Genomic DNA, 24,507 nt, shown 5'->3' with positions numbered 1-24,507 from the left:
AAGTGTTTCCTATGAGACAACGACCGAGATGTTAGACAATATTTGTTAAAATCTAAAAATGTTGCTAAAACAACATTGAATAAATTATTAGCATATATTGTTAAAAAAAAACCTTTAGCCCTAATTTAGTTGACAAAGCATATAATGCTATTCCCTTGTCAAAAAAAACATGAAGTTGATATTCATATTCCTGGCCTTCAGCCCGGTTTTGATTTGTTCCGCCAATGTACCTTGATATTGGCTAGGAACCAGTTCAGGATGCAAACTTGACAAAGTCAGCTAACATAGGCACCATCATAAAGATAGACGGCAAGGGTAATGGAGAATGGACAATGATAATACAACATTCACTTTTACAGTATTATATTTCCTCACCACACAAACTACGGCGACACTTTAAACACACAAGCTTCCTCTGCATTATTTGCACATTTGTCATTGTCATTGTTAATAATACTTTCAAGCCACTTTTTTCCCTCACAGCCATTTTTATCCTGACCGTCATTTTTCTCCTGTTTGTTGAAATATGAATGGGTTAATTTGATCAAGCACCACTTGAACTGTGCACACAAAGAAAACTATGCTTTCAATATTTAATTACATGCACTAGCTGCAGTCTGTGAAGGAAGAATATTGCAGCCCAAGATAGCTGCAAATTACTGAAAGATTCAAAAGGCGGGTAAACATAACTGCCTTCGCAAAGGAGGAGGTCTCAATTTGTTTAGATGGAGAAATGTAAAAGGTCCTTCGGCATACATGGATGCTTTGGATTTGCAGTCATTTCTTTAAAATTACAAATATTTTTAACCACAGTTCACCTTGCAATATATGAAAAGAACTTAAGATCCAATCACAGGTGTAAACTGCCCATCTTTTACTTGAATATCTACACTACAACAACACAGATTTGTCATTTAGTAAGTTAATGACCCTTCAATTTTGTCATTTTGAAATTTGTTAATCAATGTTGCTATTTTTAAATCCAAGGCCAATTAATAGCGCCTTAATTTAATTTAATGTTATGACGATTTTTGCATTCTGGAGAAATCCTGAAGTGAGAGGTAAGCTACTGAAATTTATATCTAAAGCTCAAACTTAATGACTTGAATCGTTTTGGCCATGGCCCAAAAGTATCCGGGGTTGTTCTTCCCTGAGGGACACCATTACACTTTGTTGATTCACAGGAGCAGATCTTTTTTTTTTTTAAGTTGACTGCAATGCTAACAGCAAGATCACCTAAAAATGGATCAATGGCGTTCTTTGATGATCACAAAGAAGCATCCAAATGGCGGTGAATTTCATGATTGTTGTGCTGCATATAACTGTTGGTTTGTGAAACAACTATGGCCTCTTTAATGGAACTTTGCAAGTCAAACAACTGCTGACGTTTTTAATAGGCCCATCCTTTCTAACTTTTTAGTGGGACCTGATCCTGATCATATACTGCCTCATGGTGGTGAAGACTACAGTATTCATTAGATTCAAGAATCTGCCTCATTGCTAAAAAAAGAAATTGAAAACAGGTTAGAAACTGTATTGGCAGAAACCAAAATATTTGCAATTTGAAAGATAAATGATTATACACTAATTGGAAATGCAACATGGTAGAGAGGAACTGATTGAATTTATTTCTTTGGTTGCAGTTTGTATTAGTGAAGAATTGCATTCCGACAAACTAAGAATATGCTTTAAGATCAAATATTAACAAATTACTTCTATTAATGTGAAAATGCACAGAGAAACAGCGTAGTAGAGTTTTAATGTTCCGAAAGCAGTGTAATCCTTTCTATTAATTTAATATAGAGATTAGGAAAAGATTATAAATCCAAGCCTTATGCACTACTAAATGTATTTCTAATTTGCGTTCACAGTATTGCAATACTTTTCTTTCAGCTGTGTACTGCATTCAATAAAAATCCTTAATTTGTATATTTTTAATCATAAATGAGTTAACACTATGACAATGTTCAACTTTCTCAAAATATAACATAAAAGTCACACAAGACTGCTCATTTTCACTATATAACAAATGTGGTCAATTCTTTAAGACCCCACTAAAATCTTTTATCGTTATGTGTCACACTCCCTGAGATGAATTTAATATTAAATTGCAGCTTTTAAAGTGCTTGGCATTTCAAACTTGTTCTCCAGATGAACCTCAAGTAGCCTGTTATTTCCCACTAGCCGAGACATTATGTCGGTATTATAGCATGGAAATGTAGAATCACCCCAAGTGTTGATTTTTGCTGTGTGTGAAATCAAAGTTCGTGTTAACCGGCAGTCAAACGAGTAGAAAAATATCAACCCAAAACCTGCAAAATTCCTCATGTAGAAACAAAAGTCCATGCATATTTTGGTGACTAAGAGCCATATTACAGGCTGATAACTTGTTCAAATCTTTTAGTACTCAAAGACAAATCAAACTAAACACTCTTCTTGCATTGTTTCCCCTAAAACACGTATTTTTCTGTCACCCATTTTAATTGTGTGCTTAAAATTTTCCAAAAATCTATGCATCAATATGAAAACTTTTACTTAGCTCAAAAAAATATGCACTGCCAATATGAGGCTCTATTTTTTTTTCCGCCTGACAAGCAGTAAGATGTATAGATTGAAACTCAAGAGTATATGATGGGACTTCATTTTGTGACCAGTGTGTTATTTCAAAGTTGGAACAAGTAGGGACTTAGCAACAAATATCTCCCCACATGACTTTTAACCTAAACTAGTTCAGACAGATGAGAGTAGCTGTTCCCAGCGTGACAAAAAGAAACTATTCCCCTAAATTTGTCATGTTGACAATTAGCAGATAAGAAACAAATACTTACCTGACCTGACCTTCTTCTTGAGTATTACTGCTGTTTTGACCCGAAGCATGTCTACAGGCAATTAGCAATTTCTACAATGAACCATGACAAATAAAATGCTCTTTACACATTTCAAATAAACGCTAACCTTAACCCTGAATAATTGATATAACTAATTTGCATTTATTTATAAGGATCTGCCACTTACAGTTTTGACATGGAGGGATTAAAACAAGCAAATACTTTGACAATTTAAGCAAAAAATAGCGTCTTTTGGCACGTGGTATGTTTGATTCACCACGTCATTAAAGAAGGATTAGCCACCAAATGGTTCTCTCCGCCTGATGTCAGTTTAGGGTGTGTGGGTTCGATTCTTACTCAGTGTTGGAGTGATTGTGAGTGGGAATAGTTGTCTAGTGAAGTCTAGGGAATAGTTTTCGAGAGCCATAGTCGAGAATTCAACCAGACAAAGCTTGTCTTTTGACACTGAGAGATGTTCACCATATAAAAATAGTAGCTTTTTTTTATATATATATAAACCCTCTTGAAATGGGTCTTCAAGAAAAATGAGGGGGAAGAAGCTATTTGCAATGGCCCAGTTCTGGTTTTCCATTCATCAAGTTATCTTGGAAGAGCAGAGAAGCAAAGATTAAGAGGACAAAGATTTTACATGGATGAACATAAACAAAAGGACACAGAGAAAGAGTATCCACCTAAATGGAGAGCGATCTGTGCTCCCAGCTGGTCACTCCCATTAGCCTCAATCTCGGGCTTGGACAAGAGGCATTGCAGCTCTGGCAGTCATCAACATTTCAATCATTCTTATCGGGCCAAACATCCTGTCCTGGGGCACAATCTCTGAGGTGAATTCCTCTAAATGAGCACCTTTGTCACCATCAAGCACCATTGACTAAATTGCCCTTCAGTGTAATATTTAGAGGATAATGGGCAATCTGTAGGCGCATGTTGATTCATACTGCCGCCAGATAACCTTGCGGGCTTGTAGGAGAGCTTGCAAGGCAACAGCACAGGTTCTGTCACTTGCATTCAATGTTTAGCTTTTCCAAGGAATGCTCTCGATTCAGACGACGATATGCACATGGCTCGGGGGCAAGCGTCTGCTCGTCTACCACCTCGCTTTGGCAGCTGCAACTGTGGACGGATTTAGGTTGATGGAGAGGGATGAATTGTCCTTTCTAAATAGTGAAATCAATTATTATATTTTGTGATATTGTTCATTAACAGTGTGACGTCGTTGAAGTCGATGCAAAGTGCTATTTATTGAGTAGATGTGTGTATGTGCTTCAATTGGTCTGTAAACACGTGGTAACATTTTTTTTGTTAAAGGTAGGGTAGACCAGGGGTTCTCATTAGGACAATCGCAATTGACCAGTAAATCGCCAAGGTACTATTGGTAGATTGCCTGAGAGTAAGATTTTATCCAGTCTGTTAGTTTTCTTGGGGCCTCTACTTCAGTTGTACGGCAAAATCGCAATACGCCCACCTCATCAGTTTCTTGTGACCATATCCAATCCTAGAACATAATCCACAAATGGCCGAATTGAGTGCCAATACAGTTATTGAGTATTGGATTGGAACATCAATAGTAGGTATAGTGTTCTTTTGAATAAGAAGTAATTTCTTTGTGCCCTACATACATTTTAGAAGTATGGCTAGGAGTGAGTGTAGCAAAACAGGAGTATGCATATCTCACGGGTACAAGGTAAGAGGATTTAAGATTTTAAGCAGGCTGCAAGACATAGCACATTATGTTCTTAAGCATCAAATTGAAATGACTATGCAAGATATCGTCACAATGTGACTACTTTTTTTTAAGGACATATGCAGCCATATTCTGCTTGCCTGATATCATAAAGGAGTACAAGAAAGAGCCATTTTACATTCTCCATTTGGGTGCAGTCTTACATGGCTTTGCAGATGTCACAGTGGCAAGTACTAGGAGCTGTTTGACACTCGGTTACTGGGTCTGTCACTATAATTTGAGCTTTCGAGACTTTTACCCTGGCAAACATGGGAATACTACTGCGTGTGTAATTTGAGGCTCCCGGTGAGTTTGCCACACATTCCTTCCTCTAAGAACACCTGCCGAATTCTGATATGAAACAATTTGTAAACAAAAACAAAAGTGCCTTCCTGCTACATGCGCACTTCCATATAAATGAATCTATTAATGTGCTTCTCCCTGCAACCGATAGCAGTGTGTTGCGTTTAATCGATAGGCCGCTTAACCTACGAAAATCACTCAGCTTTGATTTTCTCTTGTAGGACAAGCCAAGCAGGACTGAAACAATACACACTCAAATGACATCAGTGAGCACATGCACTTGGACTACTTACAAAGGAAATCAAGTTGACCATTCATCCATTTTATATCGCGCTTCCCCTCATTAGACTCCTAGCGTGGGACACCTCAGTTATAACTTTGGTGAGAGGCCAAATTTGACCTGTCTTCACCCTAGACAAAAAGAAGAACAAAAAGAAATCGTCTAATACAACAGCCTTAGCGTCTCTCCATCTATTTCTACACCCTGGACTGGTCACAAGTCAATCACAGTGCATCATCTGAAAAACATTCTTATTGAATTCACTCTAGAATTGATCCATTAAACCACCATGGCTAAAGAAGGGGTGGACAACTCTAGTTCTTAATAGCCCCTATCCAGTCTTTTTTTGCATATCTCCCTCCACTAATAAACATGAATCAAATAATCTGGATCTTTATGAAGCTTTTGGACAACCTGCTGATGAATTGATCATTTGATTCAGGGGTGGTAACAGGGGGGAGATATGGAAAAAAGACTGAATGGGGGTTCTCAAGGACTGGATTTGGCTACTGCTTGCCTAAAGCATTAGAGTTATGAAAGTGTTTTGTCCTATAGGAGTGAAGTAAGATGGGTATGTATATTAAAGGAAAATACAACAAGATACCTCACAAGTACTTTGCATGCTATCACTGTGAAAAAGCTGAGGAGCTAAGTCAAAGTGAAGGCCATCACAGCACTGAAGCAGGCGTGAACCTAAATATAGCCCGTAGGGGAAGCAGTTTGCCTGGAGCAAAGTGATGGTGGGGCTGCCGGGCGCTGTCCCGGGTGCTGAAACCAGGGCCAAGCCCGAAGAGGATAAAAAGGCTGCAAGGTTAGAGAGAAGCAATGCGCGTGAGCACATTTGGGGTATTAAAACTATGCAGTGCAGTGGAGGGGGGCTATTGCAGGATGCAGATAATTCGCACAGCACAAAGTGCAATTGCACTAGAGCAACAGTGCGAGGCGCATGTGTGATGCGGATGAGCGCGCAGAGAAAAAGAGTTTGATTGATCATGTGGGCTATGAGGGACTGCGAGAGTTGTCGAAAATTGCTGCATAGACGCCCCGAAGGCACATATGTGCCACCCACGGAATCCAAACAACACACGGGCCATGTGCAGCTCAAGTGCGTGGCAGATAACGATGTTACCCACCAACCCGCACCGGTATGCTTTTCTTCCGGGTTGGCCGGTATTCCACCAAACACTTACCGCAGTCCTCACACAAAATCTTGCCAACATCCTTCTTAAGACTCTTGCCGCTCGTGTCCAGAGGCGCAAAGGAAGCCTTATAGACCAGCGGCGCCTCGGTGGGCTCCATGAAAAAGATGTATTTGCGGTTCTTTTGTACATCGGCGCATGGAGCCTCCGAGCCGAAGTCCCCCAACACCGTGACCAGCTGCTCAGGCTCCAGCCCCCCGCTGTGGAGGGGCCACACGTCCAGTACTTTGACGTGCACGCCGGGCTGCGGCGGAGGCTCGGCGGAGGCGTTCCCCAGCGTGGACTGCACCTTGCCCTCGATCACCACGGCCGACCTGTAAGCCCGGTCTTGCAGGGAATCTGAGGTCGGGGGGTAGCAGGCGAATGAAACCCCGATGAGCAGCATGGATAGAGGTGCAAGTGACTCAAGCCTCATGCCGCCTGGTGTGGCTCGTGAGCGGCTGCTGGTGGTGCGGCGGCGGCTGCTGCTGCTGATGCGGCTGCGGCGGGGCTGCAGGGCGATGGCGACGGCGACGGAGCTGGGATGGATGAGGAGGAGGAGGAGACGGCGATGGTACTCCAGTGGCTCGGCAGCGCGGCGGACCTCGCGCGAGTGTCCATGCCATTGGGATCCGCTTCTTGATCCCCGCTTAATTCCAACGGGTCGGCGTGCGGCGGCGCCACATATGCATACGTACAAGGATGCGGACTCCAAATCTGGTTGTCCTAACTAGTACAAACAATAATTGCGGTTAAGTGAGCCGTCGTTTCTCTTGCCAAAGTCAAGCCAGCCGCACTTCTTTTTCGGTTGCCCTCTTCCTTGGGGTTTTATGATAGAGGCAGGAAATGACGGGCGCGCGCATGAACTGGGCAAAAAAAAAGGAACACGACAACGTCACCGCCGAATCCCAGTCGAGCGAACCCTGCTAACGCCACTCTTTAAATCTAGTTTCAGTTTCCAACCGTTTTTGCAATCGAGGGAAAAATAAAAAGTCGTCTGATTAACACGACGAATGATAAAGCAGCACAGATAAAAATTAGATCTGACTTGCCCTTTTATATTAAAGTCACAAAGTAACAAGAATGTTCTTTTACATTGGTGAAAGGATAATCAATTCATTCATTCATTTTCTGTACAATTGTAACCTAAGATTGTGGGGTGCTGGAACATATCCCAGTCTATCGCAGAGCAAACAAATACTGCACTCTGTTATTTAGAAATATACAAGTGCATCATTGGTGGAAGGTGAGGTAAAACAAAAAAGGTAAATATTAGCTTTTTTCAATTACCAATTTTCTGTTAATATTATGATTCGAGTATCCAACATGCTGGGCTAGTATTGATTGTAGCAAAAAAAAATAGACAAACAATTACATCAGGCTCTAAATTCAGTGCACTTGCCTTGTTTCCATACCTGTGATTCAAGGAGGCGACACTGCAGACCCCAAACATGACCAGCAGATGACGCTGAAGCTCAAAGCCCCACTCAGGCATTGCATGGTGACGTCACAATCAGCGTAGTGCGCCTGCATAGTGGCGCATGTTGCTCTCCGTATCCATTCTATCCATCTGCCAGCCGACCGAAACCGACGACTCATCCCCGAGCAGAAGCCCTCATGTGCCAATTGTTCCATCATTTAGTCCCTGGCAGGCCGTCGATGTTTTGAGGGGTATAAAGTGGTAAGGCGTTGAAGGAGCCAGGAAATAAATGCGCTCCTTTACATTGTCCGTCATTAAAGTGCACCGCGACCTTTTGAAATGTATTTGTATCTATAACTTAGCATGTAAGCTTGACCCTAAGGATCCCGCATTATCTTTAGGGCAAAAAACGTTCATGTTCCCCTAGTGATCAAAGTTTATTTTATTTTTATTTTTTGCTGTATAGTTTCTGCTTTATCGTGAAGTTGGTGTTAGAGATAAAACTTCAATGTTGCTTTCATGGATGATAACAAGAGTTGAAACACCACATAAAGGTTTTCGCTTGTTAATTTTAATTTCACGTCGTTTATACAAAACATGTGACGCTGGTTAAGAGTAAATAACAAGCAGTATTTCATCATACACGCAAATTTTACTTAGCCATTGTACACGTCAAAGATGACATGAAGTGTGCATTTAATCGTGCTTGAAACTGAAGTATAATTAGAACTAGTTTAAAAAGCTGAAAGTATAGGGCTTGAATTACGTGTTTTCCTTCCTTTGACGAGATCTGGGCGCGTACAAGGGAAGATCTGCTCTGTTGCTCCACGTTGCACTCCTCATACACTAAAAAGAAAATAAAGCACGTAAGATCACGTCACATACACACGACTATCCTTGCAAAACTACAGCGTCTCTAAGATAAAGCCCTTGCATGTACCACGGTGTCATTTGCAACGACACTATTAATGCACTTAAGAAAACACTCGCAATCCCAAAGGTGGAAAATTAAGGTACGTTTTTTTTCATTTAGATCTTAGTTTTAAGTAAAACGTCTGTGTGTTTATCAGTTGTGTTGGTTTAGGCAAAGTAACCTACTTCGTGTCTAGTAATGTTAATACTTTTATGCGAGTGGTAAGTTATAACGTTTAAGCATTGCATTTTAGCTCATAGATGGTGATTTGGTTATAGATCGTTGTCGTTTCGTCGTATTTGAAAGTGTCATTTTAGTAACGACAAGGTAAAGTCGAAATCAGATAAATACTAACTCTAACAACGTTACTAAAAAGCAGGTACGGGCTGTCACTCACTGGTAATCGGTATAGAGCCATATTTAAACAGTCTCCTTTGCGTCGACCTGGTGACGTTTCAGTGGCTAATGTAGACGTATTTTATAGAGCATGGATTTAGCACTCGCGCAAAGTCGTGCGTAAATGGCTTTGCCATGATGAATGTGTCAACCATTATCTGTCTTTCGATGGAATTTTAAAATCAAAAGGCAAACCATCATATTCTGTATCAGGAAGAAAGTTGGTCACTCCTTGGCATAAAAAACAAATGTTAGTTTTAATACAAACGCTCTAATATTTCCCACACAGGCACGGATAACTTTGAACACTGCACAGGAAACCCTGAGGCAGGGTTGAATAATAATTTGCTGCAAACGTTGCAACCAGTCTGGTGAAGAATAATTATTTGCATTTGTTTAGCTACTTTCTCTAGTGATTTGGTCAAGGGGCCAGCTCAGCCCCGATGAAAGTAAGATTTTGACACATTCAATAAGGCGGACGCTAAAATGCCTTTCTTTCCCAGCAACTAGGCGACGTCTCTGATTTTTTTGTATGCTCAGCAGATCTCGCGAGAGCTGCGTTGCTGGCTGTGACTGGTCGAGTCTTTGCGGTTTAGACTGAGGGTGAAGGCAGGCAGGCAGCATCATGGCGGATAGAGACAGTGGAAGTGAGCAAGGAGGAGCAGCCACGGGCCCAGGCTTCGGTTCCATGCACTCGGCTGCGGCAGGGCCGGTCTCGGCGTCCGTCCTCCAACACGAGACACAAGAGCTGGCGTCAAAGCGGGTTGACATCCAAAACAAACGCTTCTATTTGGATGTAAAGCAGAACGCCAAAGGCCGCTTCTTGAAGATAGCCGAAGTCGGGGCCGGGGGCAACAAGAGCCGCCTCACTCTTTCCATGTCCGTGGCGGTCGAGTTCCGCGACTACTTGGGGGACTTCATCGAGCACTACGCCCAGCTGGGTCCCAGTAACCCTGGCATGGTGCACGACGAGCCGCGGCGAGCGCTGAAAAGCGAGTTCCTGGTGCGGGAAAATCGGAAGTATTACATGGATCTAAAGGAGAACCAGAGGGGACGGTTCCTGCGGGTCCGGCAGACCGTCAGCCGGGGCCCCGGCTTGGTGTCAACGCAGGGCCAGACCATCGCCCTGCCGGCCCAAGGACTTATCGAGTTCCGCGACGCTTTGGCCAAACTTATTGACGATTACGGCGTGGAGGAGGAGCCCACGGAGCTGCCCGAGGGCTCATCGGTGACTGTGGACAGCAAGCGTTTCTTCTTCGACGTGGGCTCCAACAAGTACGGCGTGTTCATGCGGGTAAGCGAGGTCAAACCCACGTACCGCAACTCCATCACGGTGCCCTACAAAGTGTGGTCCAAATTCGGGAATACTTTCTGTAAATACGCTGACGAGATGAAGAAGATCCAGGAGAAGCAGCGCGAGAAGCGAGCGTGCGAGATGGAGGAGGAAGAGGAGGAAGAGGAGGAGGAGGAGGAAGAAGAGGAGGAGGAAGATGAGGAGGTGCAGGCGGACGATGGAGACGAGGATTGAAACAGGCACGAAAAATAACCAGAAATCTAACCATAAACTCTACTGTATAAAGAAAGAAATCTTAACTGTAAAGGTTTAACTCCAAGGGAGCATCACCCACAATATAAGAAACCACCACAAGCTGACAGTTCTGACATGTTGTCACTCATCGCTGGATGTTTAGCCCACGTATCCACCATTAATACAGTAACTGGCTGCTATAAAGAGAAAAAAAATAAGTAATAACATGTTTGAACATTGTTTCTTACTTGACAAACAATACTGAGTCTTTGTTTCAATTATTAACACAGTAAAATGAACTTTTGTACCACTTAAAGCTAAAAAAAAAGTTTGCAATGTTGAGATCAGAGAGTATAAGCATTTCCTTTACACGTAAGCTAATAACTTCAGCACAAATTATTCTTTATTTTTTTCCAAAACCAAAATTAAGAGTTTATAAAACATTGTCACATGTATTTGTCATCTTGTGACTGACTAGATGTGTTTAAACAAAAATCTAATGAGGGCTAAGCCTAATTTGGAAACTGGTTAGATGCTGTGCAGTTTTTTTTTTTAAGGAACAAGTGCTCGCTCCATGTTGTGCAATATGCATTGCATCAAAATCAAATCAATATTGGTCAGTGGTTCTTGACTGAGGCATTCGAAGACAAATCTTATATCAGTTGAAATTGTTGACATGCAAATGGATATATTAGACTATCGTTGTGTGTCGTCGGTAATGCAATGTGTTGGGTTCAAAGGTACTAAATACATAATCATTAATAACATGAAGCAAATGCAGATAAATGAACAATTGGCAAGAATGTGCAGTTTAAAAAAAATGTCTTTAAAACGTGCCAATTCAGGCACGCTGTCACTGCATGTTTTTGGCACTTAAAGTCATTTGTGTAGGTCTCCCCAGAAGGTTCTCAAGAGCCCTTCCATAATTTGCTTGTATTGCACAAAAGTTCTACTCTTGAGGGTCTAGTTCTGTGACCATATGCCCTTCCTAATGGGCTAGAGCTCTGGTTTCGGGAAACCCATTGAGAAGTTCTAATACACTGCCTGTAAAATCTGACATTTGTCTGTTTTTGTTCCGTGCCGCAAATGGAACAGAAGGTCGAGTCTAGTGAATTTCGAGTCGTCTTTACTAAAGGGTGAAATGTGACGTCGGTGATTCACTTTTTGTCCAGTTGGTTTGAAACCAGTTGTTCCTGTCAGAGTATCTTGTTCTATTTTGTCTTGGTTATCATTCCAAAAGATGCTAGGCCATGTAAGCAATTCATTCCCTTGGCTCTGGCTCACCATTTATTGAAATCTAGTTGCAAAATAACGGTCTGGTAAGAAGCCGCTCAGTTTCTGGTTGCAGTTCAAAACCAGTTGGTCCATGGCTTCAAGTGGAGGTTTTCAACAAGTTGAAGTCTAGCTTTATCTGTCTCTCTAAGTGTTACGGGTTTGGTTGTGCTCTTGTGGAGGGTAAAACCACGTCAATTGATGAGCTATAATCACATTAAAGTTAAAAAAAAGTGAAAAGCAGAAATGTGCAGGTCTGTTGAAACGATACCTGCACTGATAGAAACGTATGATTGAAACGGCACTTTATTTAATGCCATGTGATGGCGTCACGGAAAATCAGTTTTCTGTTTGAATGCACAAATTTGCGGCATCCCACAATACTTGGGTTCTATATCTTGACAAAAGCAGATAAATGTCAGATCTGCTATGGCCATCTTGTGGGATTTCTGTGTAAACGAGGCTAATGTTTTACATTAAATTATTGTTGGCCCAGTATCCTCCTGGGGGGTTTGATGATATATTTGGACTGCCACACGGGAAAAAAAAACGACTGTCTGTTGACCAGTTGTCGCATCTCATAGATGTGTGATAGCAGTTTTATAAACTCTTTGTCAGTCATGTTAAGAGAAACTGGCAACAATCAGATCAATTTACCTCAGCATTGAGTTCAGCGTTTGCTTCCGTGATGTTTAGGTTTGACTGATAACCAGCAAACTAGACTGTCCTTCACCATCTATATTATGGTAAAAGCTTACTGGGAGCATCCTCTTCAGCATATAAAACAACCTGGTGCCTTACACACTCCGCATGCTTACACGCTGGCCTGGTGCTTTGGATCGCAAGTTTGGCTTTTTTTTTTCCAATGACTATTTTCCAAACATGTTTTTTTTGGTTGTTTTTTTTTCGGCCCAGACTAATGGTGCTTCAAAACAAAGTTATATTGCCACTTAACATTACTTCTCAGCCATCCAGGTATCGGCCTACATGTAAACATGGAAGGGGAGGGGGGGTTCACCTTGATGCAAGATGAAACCGAGGAGTTAGCACCAAGCACGTTATATATCAGGAAGAGCAGTGGGCTGAGAACATTGGAAATAGTTGATAAGCCTCCATCGCCACCCCTCTCCCTTCACCCACCTCTCGATATGCTCTGGCTCTTAGATAGTTCTATATGTTGTCAGTCGCTCAATTAATGGGGTGTAGCGCGCATGTTTATTTTTTGGTTTTACCTTTTCAGCATTATTTGACTTTATTTGTAACTTTTGGAATGTCTTCGCCCACAAAAAAATCTATATTTTATGTGCAACATTTCATGACTGTGCAATATTGTATGTGCCAATTGTGGCAATATATGTATATCAATTAAAATATATGATTACCATTTGAAAATATGTGGTTGAATTTTATGTTTATTTCCAATGAAGAAGTTGTAAGCTGTTATTTGCACACAAAAAAAACTATAATTGATAAATATAATATAATATACTGGAGGGGATTGGAAGTAAAAATGAAGGACATAACCAATACTGATTCAAAGTAGCTCACAATGACTTGAAATAATATCACTGCCAAAAGGGCAAGAAAAGTGAAGAATATCAAACACTTTGAATGAAAACAAATTCTATATTGTGAACTGAAATTCCCATTTCAGTTTTAAACTAAGAAAAGGTGCTTGAATCCAGTCTTCATCTCCAGTTTGGTGAACTGTCTTCAGTGATTGTTGTGTGTAGTAGCTTTCCTCCTACCCAGATTGTAAAAACCCCTGACCAGTACTTTATCTCGAATGTCATTAACTCGTCCATTTCATCTTTGTTTTGATACATAAAATATAGCCTATGTATATTTGACATTTAATTTTGCCTGATAGAGAGAATATATTCAAATTGTGTGTTTTCATGTTTATTGTTAAAAGAAAAATACCAAAATGTCAACTATTCACTGATGGGAAAAGTATATTTGATTTTGATGTAGTATTTGTCCATTGTCTGACATTTGCATACTAATGACAAAAGCTTAATTTTACAGCCTCACAAATGGCAATTTGTTGGCAGAACATGTGTTATCCTAGAGATTTTTACTACTGTGTGTCATAACAGGCTGTAAAATAAAGCAACACTCTCTTATCCTCATGCTGATGCTACTTTTATTCCTATGCAGAACACAACAAAATAAATGTCACCTTGCATCATTCAACCAGAAAATCAGATGGATCAATACACCATGTCAAACGGGGAAATAATAATATCATCCAAAGTGTTCGTGCAATATTTGCAAGCAAGAAACCAGTTTACTACACAATATTCATGTCATTTGCATCTGCAACGTGAGCATTAAAGCATTACTTGTCTTTTGGGATGACGTAATTTTCAACACCACTCTTCCAATGGCCACTAGAGAGCACTGTTTACTTACAAACGACCGGCATGAAACATCTCTTAAAATACAATCTCTTTATAGTGGCCTACTTATCTAATAACATCATCAGTAAATGCATGACATTAAATTGTGATCCACTTAGGTTTAAATAACGACTCCGTGTACTCCATCTAGGCTTTCTTTTTTCAAATATATTCAAATGAGTGATTTTTTTAATAATACAGATTTCGGTGGGACTTTATGCTGATTAACGATTGCGTATTGTTATAATAAAATGTAAACTGGTAAAACGTAAACTGTTAATGGCTGGAAATCAGTTTTTAGTGTTAGATTCTGCTGATTTGCGTGAACTTTTTAAAATATATTTTTAGCTTGTGTACAACAATGCGGAAGTAGGTCAAAACAAACCCTACTACTGTGGTATACAAAATTTGTTTGGGGCATCGTTTCGAATATTATTCTCACGTGACATGTATTAATATCAATGATCGTGGGAGGGAAACATATTTGCCGTTTTTCATTTTTTTTCTGGGAGCATCGTAAGCGTGGGACTGACCGTAGAGATGATGTCAAGGACTCTTAAACGGGGCGATCAACGCCGTGAAGGTTTTTAAACATGCAATTTATTTAAGTCCACACTTTCTCGCATACGTTAAACATACTCTGATGCGAGCACGTGAGACAGTTGCAGAGTTAAAGGAAGAGGAGAGAAGGGCTGGTAGAAGGAGGGATGGAGGGCGGGACATCATGGAATGTTGTGATGTCACCAGCTCAGCCATACACACAAAGAGAAGGAGGCTTTCTTGACTCTCAGTTTACTTAGCATACGCTCTTGTGGAGCAGCTGTCTACATCCTACTGTGAGTACCTCTAAAAAGTCCATTTTAACTCATCTCTATCTTCTTCCCTTTCTATGGATCTCCATGTGTGCTCCCTAAATTGTTTTGTGGCATCCATTGATCCTCTGTCTTGAGATAGGCTTCTTTTCCTTCAGTGTTTGGTGCCTGTGTGGTAGCCATTGTATGTGTGTATGTATATGTCTCTTCGCTGTGTTTTAATAGGGAGGATTCAGGACTGATTTTACTTAATGTCCTTGTTAAAAGTAACTTTTTCCCCCAGATCAGTACTTGGTTAAAAGAAATGACTTCCCCCACACTGATAAAAGTTTGGTTGTGAATGCATGATGGTTAGAAGTGTTGGTTAGGGTTGGCCTTTTCTTCTTCTTCTTTTTTTTAATGACAGAAGCAGTCCCATTTCTTAAACAGTCTCCTCCCATTCTGGATTTAGCCTGCCTGTTTGGATTTACCCTCTCATAACTTACGAAGGAATGACAGACGACAAGAAGGCTGTTTTCTTCCTTGTACAGATACCAGATGATGACAGGAAATTGACATCACAGCGCGTGTGAAAAACTGTCTCCAAAGAAGAGCGGTTTTTAGCCCGTCTTCTTCGACTGAGCGAGTGAGGATGATCACGAGCCTTGAGTTGTGAAGCGTGTCCAGGGGAGCATCCTTCAGGAGGATTTTGGCACATCGACATTTGAAAGCATGCAACTATAAAGGCGCCGCTGTTGAACGGTGAAAGGAGAAACTACCTCCCTGCTCCTCAGCCAGGTGGAAGCCCTTGTCGTCGATCCAAACTGCCACAATGCTGCAGCAGATCCTAAAAGACATGTACATCGATCCCGATGTTTTGGAAGCTCTCAATGAGGACCAAAAAAAGACACTGTTCATAAAGATGCGACAGGAGCAGGTGCGGCGTTGGAAAGAGCGTGAAGAGAAACTGGAGCGAGAAGGTGAAAGGAAAAAGCCAAAAAAAGGTAAAAAAAACCAACAATTTAATAGCATTTAAAGCGATGTTTTCCAACCATACTTGAGACAAAAGCTTATATTTTACAATTGATTTATATATTTACTTTATATACCTAAATGTGGTATAAAAATACTTAAATAACTCATCTCATTTCAATATACATGCACTTAAATCTGGGTGTTTTTAGGAAAACACAGAGTTATTATTCTTTGGAATTCCTTTTAACAATGATATACACAAACTTATTCAACCTCTGCCAGGTAAAAATATATATTTAAAAGTTAAGTGGCAAATAACCATGTGTATACATTTAAACCAATTTAGTTGGATTTGATAACTTTTCATGGAGTACAAGAATGTACTGGTCTAAAGCCGAGTACTTTCAAATCTAGATAGATAGATAGAAGTGGCCATCTGCCCCCATTGTTAGTGTTTACAATACAAATAACTCTCATGACAATATTGGCAAATTTGTTTTTCCTCTACTAATAGATGATAGCGTAGTAGCTCTGGCCAGACCGCAAACATTCAACATAATGACTTTAATGCATGGCGGCGCTCATGTTCGCTATCATCCATCCCTATAGCTGTTTGTCAACTGAAGCATGTTTGTTTTGAATCTGTTTGTCTAGTTTAAAGTTTTACCACAGACAAACTAAACTACAGCTCAAGTGACGGCAGGCAGCTGCTACATATTAAAAGAGCTTGAGCTTTTTTAGACACGGCCACGTAGAAAATATGTTTACGCCTTTGCAATTGAGTTTTCCCAGGGTACAAAGCTAAAATGTACTTGTATATATTTTTATCCATTATGCAGGGTCAACTAGTAGTTTTAGTCGTATCTGCACAAAATACTATTTAAAAAAAATACCTGATTGATTTCTATTCCACATAACAGAGCTAACAATTCATATTTGTAAAGATTATTTTCATTAAACATTCTGTATGTGCACTCTTATTAGGATTTTTTTTGCTGTTTTTATCTAATTTTAACTAATGTGTGTGTTTTTTTTTAAATGAGTCACTGTGGTTCCAGACTCGAATACAAGGTGATTATTTTTTTCTTGGCAGTCATTTTGCACTCATTGAAACATTAAGAAATCGCCTATGACGGAAAATGACGACAGCAAAATAGAACATAGAAAATCCCCACTGGCATCGTTGCTGAAGTCAAGTTACTGCAATAGGGAAAGAACTAGACTGGAATTTACAAGACCACTTCTCAATCTCAAACTGGTTTGATACATTGCAGAATCTCACTCATCTGCATTTTCTCTTTATAGTCGAATGACGTACTGTCATGACTTAACAAGTGAAAAGCCTGAGACTCATAATGCATTTGGTTTAAAATGCTAAATGCGTGCATGAACTGTGACTGATACAGTACTGTGAACTGTTTCTTTGGGGCTGTTAACAAACCACTTCCTACTTTTCAGCCTAGAAGCAGCAAGGAGGAAGACAGTACTTTTTTGTCCCTTTTTTTTAATGAGCAATGATTCTATCGGCAGGCTGGGTGAAGACTCCAGGGTGATTTTATTCAGTCCGAATTCTGTGCCAGATTGCCAAAATGGTTTTTCTCTCTAGTTAGAGCAGGAAGTGAGCCATTCCTTAAACATTTATAGCAGGGGGGCAAAGCAGGAAGTTGACAGGAAAAGTATGTGTTTGTAACACAAAAGACAGAATTATGCTTAGCCGAGTGGGGGAGCTCAACTTCATTTATATGCACATTCGTGTAGGAAAGCTACTGCTTCATAGTGTCTTTGGGCTATTTTGCTCAAGGCTCAAGGCAGTTGCAGATTGGGGAATTGTGCCACTTGTGTTTTGGCTCCATGATGCATTAGAATATTTAAAACAAAAAAAGAACGAAATGCCCTTGGTAGAATTATACCAAGGATAAATAAGAAAAAAACTAAAAAACAATATAGCTTTGGTAAGTGAGCAGTCTACTTTGTTTTTTTTTTGTGGGATAACAGACCATCAAGTGTGTTTTGTGGTTGCCTAAAGTAGACAACAGTGTACAGCAAAACATTTTTTTATAAATACTCAACCCTTCGAGATTGAAAACGTTAATATTTTTTACTCTGACGGGCCGGCACTTGGTAGTTCATGGATCGGTACCTGTCCACAGACCGGTGGTTGAAGACCATTGCTCCACGTTTCTCTGTGTTGAAGCTCCAACCTGATTGAGTAATCGTATTTCTAGGTTTTATTCCTAATGTTACTACGCGGCTTGCAGCTAGGCTCAGATTTCCAATACAGCTTCTAAGTTATGTCAAACAATAACACCTTATTTGCAGCTGTGTGGGTCTTGTTTATCAACCTTTGTCCCGACTACTGTGTTGTTGTAGTGCTACTGGGTTTGCCAGCTGGAACGTGATCCACTGGGTAGGCTTGCAAAACGGGTTTACTAATTTGAGGCTAACACTCACACTGTCATACCTGCGTCAGCTTGATTCTGAGGGTGCTCACGTCAGCATCGAGCTACACAGTTGGTTGACCGCCAACAGGAAGTGCAACCATTAAAGATTGAAAATCAGGCTGTTTTGGGGGAGGCTGTTATGTTTCATTCCCTTTTTATTATTATTAAATTAACCCACAAAAGCATAGGCTGACTCTTGGATTGTTTTGTAATGTAAAATTGACTATAGTTAGTAGTTATCTAATTGAAATAGGACAGCTTGTATGTCTTGTAAGTTTTCGTCTCATTAAAACAATGGAATAATATTAATAAATTATAAGGTAGGAAAGCTAATTTATACTATATTGGAGGAAAATGTGCATGTTTTAATCATTTTATCAAATCAAAAGGAAATACATGTGGATTATCATTCATCACAGGGTTTGGTCACATAGGGGTTCCGTATATGACTCAGGATTTTCACGTCATTCTGGAATTTTGCCTCAAACATGCGAGCGGTCAGTCTGTTTAAATAAATGTTGTGTTGTTTCCTCACAGCCAACAGCAAGAATGTGAGCTGGCTGCTCGGGCGGGATGGAGATGTGGCTGTTATTGTGATTGGAGAAGTGGATGAGTTGACTTCCAAGTTCATCTGCTCAGGGTTGGCAGAAAAGAAAACATCATGTCCACAGAACAACACAAAGTAATGCACTTTTTTTATACAATATTTATAGATGGGATTTGGAGTTACCGTATATTCTCGCATACAAGCTGTGTTTGTAAATCAAAACAAAAATGACTCAATTACGGTTTCAGCTTATATGTGAACTGCAAGAGGACAAAGACAAAACGCCATAACGTAAAACAATGCGGCCGATACGGTCATTTATTGCAAAATAGAGAAAACATCAACAGATAAAACGCTAAAGAAAATTTACATTGACGTCTATGAATGAAATACAAGGAAAAAAATAAACTGTATCTTGCATGAAACATGAAAAAAACACGTGAATATGGAGGTGAAAATTGTGAATCGGGGTGCTTCTTATACGAGACAGATTGTAAAATTCAACGATTTTAAGGGTATTGCTTGTACGTGGATAGGCTCAATATGGGAGAAAAAATGGTACCTAACTTCTTTGTATAAAAGTTAATATATTTTAAAAATGTATGTTACAGCAATCAAACCATTTTGAAGAGCAGAATAAATGCTGAAGTCCCTGCTGATAGAGAAAACCTTTCTTCTCGGACACAACCTGGAATATCCTTGAATTTAAAGGTAAGGGCTCCTAAAAGGAAATGTCCAAGAAAGATGATGAAATAGGTAAATGTTGCCACATCCAGGCTTGAACTGGAAATAATTCTCCGCCTGTCTGTGTGTGTTTAGCCCCTAAACATGAATTTAATATTTGCTACATTCAGAGGCACATGTCCATCTCTTTTCATAATATGGAGACTCTAAATTGCCCTCTCTGTGTGAGTGTGAATGGTTGTCCTTATGCTTGGCGACCGGCTGGGTGTCCCCTGCCTCTGTCCAGAAATCAGATGGGATAGGCTACAACACTCCCTGCGACCCTTGTGAGGATGAGCGGTTCAGAAAATGAATGAATGAACGAATTTCTTATATATTTGCTTTTGTTTGGGAGGTGGTAAATGGCAGCTTTTTCCCAGCTGTCACTTGCACTAATGATGCCCTGATTTGTTACTCGGAATTGGGGCACTATAAGGCTATTTTTGGAGTATCGGATTTGGTCGCGAGATCCGATTTTATCTAGTTTTCATGTGATTTCAGCAACATCGTAAATTCTGCTTGCTGTAAATCAATGTTCGCTGTGTGGGAATACTTCTAGAGAGACAAATATTTGTAAACAAAGTATGAGCAATTACGTACCACCAGTGACTTCTTTGATACAAAAAAAGAGATCATTTGTCATATACTGTTTGTAATACTTTTACTGATAATATTGGCATCAGATTGGTAAACATCTGGAAAATAAATTGGATCAGAATCGGAAGTTAATTAAAACCAACTTCCTCTCATTATATTGATTTAAAGTCTTCAATTAACCAAACATGCAACAATGGTGTCTATGTGGAGTATTTTCACCTGCCAATTGACTATTGCATAAGCATTACATTTTGACTTGAGATAACTACAAGCAATTCTTAGTTTCCATTCCCTTGCAAATACTGAACATACTCAACTGATTACATCTACTCTTCCTAACCAGGCCAAATCTGTGGTGGCGAACACTTTACATCCTCTGGCGGTGAGTTTCTGCATTAACTTGAAATCAATGAGTCCAGTGCTGGGATTCCATTATGGCCAACTCTCATGTAATGTCTTTGTTGCACCCACAGGTGTCAGTGAGTGAGCATTCATCACCATCGGAATCTGCACACGAGGTACCAATGATGAATGCACAATTGACCTTTTAAGACGCGATAATTGATAAGAATTTGTTACTATTCCTGGAAATGATTTCAGAAAAAAAGCTTAAAAGGGGTCTCATTAGGTCATCCCCACTTCCGTCGTAGTTATGGGAAACCACTGGTCCCCTCTTTGCATATCGTCTTTCCCCCAACATTCCCCCCTAATGCATTAACAAGACCCCTTCATAGCTTTCTGCCTTTAGAACAGCTGAATTTAACTAACCCCCCTACACCCAAGCCTGGGGAGCATGACTTTCAATATGCCACACTTGTTTATGTTCCTTGCATTCAAATGTGTGGAGGTGACACAAGCAGGCAGAAGAAACTAAAGGAGAGAAGTTAGAAAAGGATATTTGGGCTGACCTAGAACAGATGGTTGATGAACTTGATCAGGGAATTAGAGGGACACGTCCCTCACAGATGGATGGGATTGCGGGAACTTCCCCGGAGGATTTCTGGGCAAGCTGAGATCGCTGTTTTGTGATTTTTATATCTACCACAGAAGTAACCCCCCTTCATTTGTTCTTCAGACCACACTGATGCATCTAGCATGGATGCTTGAGCTGGGTTTGGCACAGGCCAAATCTGTAGCATCTCATGCAATCCTCCATGTTCATTTAGACCAGGGATGGGGAGCCTTTTTGACGAAAAGAGCCATAAACAATTCATATTTTTTAAACATTGTCCCTTGAGAGCCATACTCAGAATTTAAAAGTAAAAATACGTGAAAATGTGAGTATTTATTCTTCATTTCAGCACTTTGAAAGTAAAAAAAAAAAAGTCTGAATTCTTTTGAGAACATTATTTCACTGTTGCTAATCAATGAGTATGCATGCAGAAGAGTCTAATGAAGAAAAAATATGATTTTAAAAAGACGGAGAGCCATATACACCCATAAAAAGAGCCACATATGGCTCCGGAGACATAGGTTCCCTACCCCTGATTTAGACTCGTGCCCGATCAGTATTCTATACAAAACAGACAAGTAACTATGTTGAGTGATTTGAGGAGTTTTGAACAAGTAGTGCTTTGTCGCCATCTTGTGGCACTTCAGTTGCATGGATTTTCACTCTTTGTGGCAGGGTTTGGTCCCTATCGTAAATTATGAGGACAATTTTTAAAATTTTATCCTTGTCCTTGTACATTTTTTTATGTTTCTATACAGGCTATGTTTAAGTATGTTGAAGGATCACATGAAATTTGACCGCTATTAGTAAAACTCTCCGACCTTTCTTGTGGGAGGCGGGCGGAGCTTTTAAAGTAGGGTAAAAGGGAGGCTGCTCATGGGAGTTGATCACTTAACTATCAACCAAGTGTAAAATTAACTGCTGTATCGTAAAAGGTAAAAAACGATGAATTCTGCAAGCACCTTTAACTTTGATGGTGCGTGAAGGATGCCGACACCAAATTTACACACAATATTCATGTGAGACATTCTGGTTTTATTTGATTGAAGTAACATATTTTTTTAGTGATAATGTAGGGGCATTTCATGTTTTACCTTTTATAACGTCAAAATAAAGATAAACATTTGAAACACACATGTTAATTGTTGTCAAATTAGTTTTATAGTTGTTAGTTTTGCTCTTAGGTGGGATGTTATGATTGATTTCATATACAAATGGATTCAAAATGAACCTTTTTACCTCAGGATGGATTAAATTCCATTTAAAATGTGTTTTTTGACACAAGTGCAGCACTGTGTTTAGTAAATTATAATTGCTGTTATCACAGAATTCTGTAATTTAGTGATTATTTTGAGCCTAACTCTCTGACCACAGGGAAAATGACAAATAAATGTGGAGATTTCCACTGCAAAATTGTCCCCTTTTTGTCGATCCTTTGTAATGAGTGCTCATCACTTGGTTTATGTCCTTACCTTGTGCTCTCACTATTGTGAAAAGAAGGGCAATTTGATGAATCGTGACCGAGATGCAACCGTACACAAAATAGCTGTCAACCCCGAAAGTCGTCATCCAATGTTTTTTACATGTCTTGTTTCCTCTTCAGGAAGAGATGACAGTCAACGTGACTGAGGAGGAAAGTGCCATCCAACCCAGACTTCCCAGGAGATCCAACGCTGTCCTTGTGAGGCCGGCAATTGCCAGTGTGACGCCGGGGCCCATCAATGCGAGACCCGGCCTCGTAAATCTTATGCAGACCAGCACGGCGCCATCTCCTTCTCTAAAAATGGACAGTGAGACAACGTTGGTGACTCCCAAATTGGACTCGCAGTCACGAAGGTTTGAAAAGATTGAGCCGCCGCTGCAAACAGCAAGAGGTGAGTTACCATTGCATCATGGGAAAGGGCATATAGGGTTGGGATTCTGATGGTTCACCCTACATTGACACATATAGCCCTTTATGTGTTAAATCATTTTGGATGGCTAAAAGGGTTCAGTAAAACACATCTTTTATATAGGAGTTAATTAGTTCCATGATTGCATGACTCATATGAGTTCATATGTGACAAGCTCGTAACTCAAAACACTCCATAGAAATCCATTGATACTCTTCCAGCCATTTTTTTTGTAACTTTTAAAAAAAACAAACTCTTTGGCTGCCATTGACATCAATAAATGTTTGACATATTTTGACAGGAAAGTAATTCGCTGCGACTCTCCAAGAAGTTTTTTTTTTTTAATATAAATTTCCTTCTTGCCCTAACTAACACAACACATTGTCCTTCAATCTTATACCTTTACGTCATTAGAACTGTTCTTAATTTAGAATTAGACGGTTTGCAAATCATAATTTAATGAAATGAGTCACCTGATTTTTACTATTTGGCAATTGTAAATTGGTCTTTTTACAAAATCTATATTTTCTAAAGTTGAGTAATGCATAACACTGTCACCTAGATTACATAGTAGTTTACATTGTTTGTGGTTGTTTCAAATTCACAGACTGAATTTTAAAAAAGTAAAATACTTAGATTAGAATAGCCATACACATTTTTCAGCATGTCTACCACAGTAGCGTGACTTAAAAAAGGGAGGGAGCACGTCCACATCTTGTCAATGCGTCTCCGGAACTGGGAGTGGTGAGCCTGAGCAAAGTTTTGCCGTAATGCAGCTGGAGAAGGATTTATTTCCTTTTTCCCCCCCTGCTAATATGCTGGCCAAATAGTACCTCAGCCTCCCGGAATCTTTATGGAGTGGCAAGTCAAACCAGGCCAGCCTGGAACGAAGAAAAAAAAAGAGAATGCAGTTTGTGATTTGCGATCTTTCCCAGCACAGGTCTTTCTTATCATGGCTCTGTTCTAGATTAGAACTTTGAATCTGAACGCAGAGCAGTAGAAGCAGTTCTTTAAACCAAACTATGGTTTGGGAATATGAACAAATAGGATGCTACAGGTGAAAATAATAATGAATTTTGTCTTGATACTCCTCGCAGACTGAAAGACATTGACATTTTTTAATTACCAATAGGTGTGAATGTGAATTCAGGACTGTTTATCAATCTGTGGACTTTAAAGGTCTTCTTTTTTCAAAATTCTTTGCTTGTCTCCTTCAAAATAATAGTTTGAAACAGTTTGAAATTAGCACCATCCAGTGGAAAACAATGATAGTGTGTCAAAAGTCCAGTGTGTTTTCATTAGAACCCTCTGCTGGACGAATACTCACC

General features: G+C 40.0%; 3 protein-coding genes across 8 annotated transcripts in view; 2 read left to right on the top strand and 1 right to left on the bottom strand.

Moving 5' to 3' along the window:
• Window positions 1-7,205, bottom strand: part of LOC144212219 (pro-neuregulin-2, membrane-bound isoform-like) — a 56,311-nt gene extending 49,106 nt beyond the window's left edge. Inside the window, 2 exon segments of the mRNA XM_077739910.1 lie at window positions 6,343-6,800; window positions 6,802-7,205. Of these exon segments, the coding sequence (XP_077596036.1) occupies window positions 6,343-6,800; window positions 6,802-6,956 (613 nt within the window). The 5' untranslated portion in view covers window positions 6,957-7,205.
• A 645-nt stretch (window positions 7,206-7,850) lies between these two features.
• On the top strand, window positions 7,851-13,991 carry puraa (purine-rich element binding protein Aa). Of its 4 annotated transcripts, none has more exons than XM_077739913.1 (2): window positions 7,851-8,011; window positions 9,603-13,991. In XM_077739913.1, the coding sequence occupies exon 2, from the start codon at window positions 9,685-9,687 to the stop codon at window positions 10,585-10,587; it is 903 nt and encodes a 300-aa protein (XP_077596039.1). In that variant the 5' UTR covers window positions 7,851-8,011; window positions 9,603-9,684; the 3' UTR covers window positions 10,588-13,991. The 4 variants fall into 4 exon arrangements, with proteins under 4 accessions (XP_077596039.1, XP_077596040.1, XP_077596041.1 ...); XM_077739914.1 differs by having other exon boundaries at window positions 7,869-8,011; window positions 9,600-13,991; XM_077739915.1 differs by having other exon boundaries at window positions 7,918-8,091.
• Window positions 13,992-14,951: 960 nt separating this feature from the next.
• Window positions 14,952-24,507, top strand: part of LOC144213064 (uncharacterized) — a 13,336-nt gene continuing 3,780 nt past the window's right edge. Inside the window, exons 1-7 of one of the 3 annotated variants that reach the window (XM_077741316.1) lie at window positions 14,952-15,097; window positions 15,604-16,056; window positions 19,006-19,150; window positions 19,627-19,726; window positions 20,679-20,717; window positions 20,809-20,853; window positions 22,891-23,161. In XM_077741316.1, the coding sequence (XP_077597442.1) occupies window positions 15,885-16,056; window positions 19,006-19,150; window positions 19,627-19,726; window positions 20,679-20,717; window positions 20,809-20,853; window positions 22,891-23,161 (772 nt within the window). In that variant the 5' untranslated portion in view covers window positions 14,952-15,097; window positions 15,604-15,884. Of the gene's footprint in view, window positions 15,098-15,479; window positions 16,057-19,005; window positions 19,151-19,626; window positions 19,727-20,678; window positions 20,718-20,808; window positions 20,854-22,890; window positions 23,162-24,507 lie in introns of all 3 variants that reach the window. The other 2 variants (XM_077741317.1, XM_077741319.1) reach the window with 2 other exon arrangements.

The sequence above is a fragment of the Stigmatopora nigra genome, chromosome 19 (genome assembly GCF_051989575.1).
Source record: "Stigmatopora nigra isolate UIUO_SnigA chromosome 19, RoL_Snig_1.1, whole genome shotgun sequence".
NCBI classification, from domain to species: domain Eukaryota; kingdom Metazoa; phylum Chordata; class Actinopteri; order Syngnathiformes; family Syngnathidae; genus Stigmatopora; species Stigmatopora nigra.
This window is presented reverse-complemented; position numbering and strand designations above follow the sequence as displayed.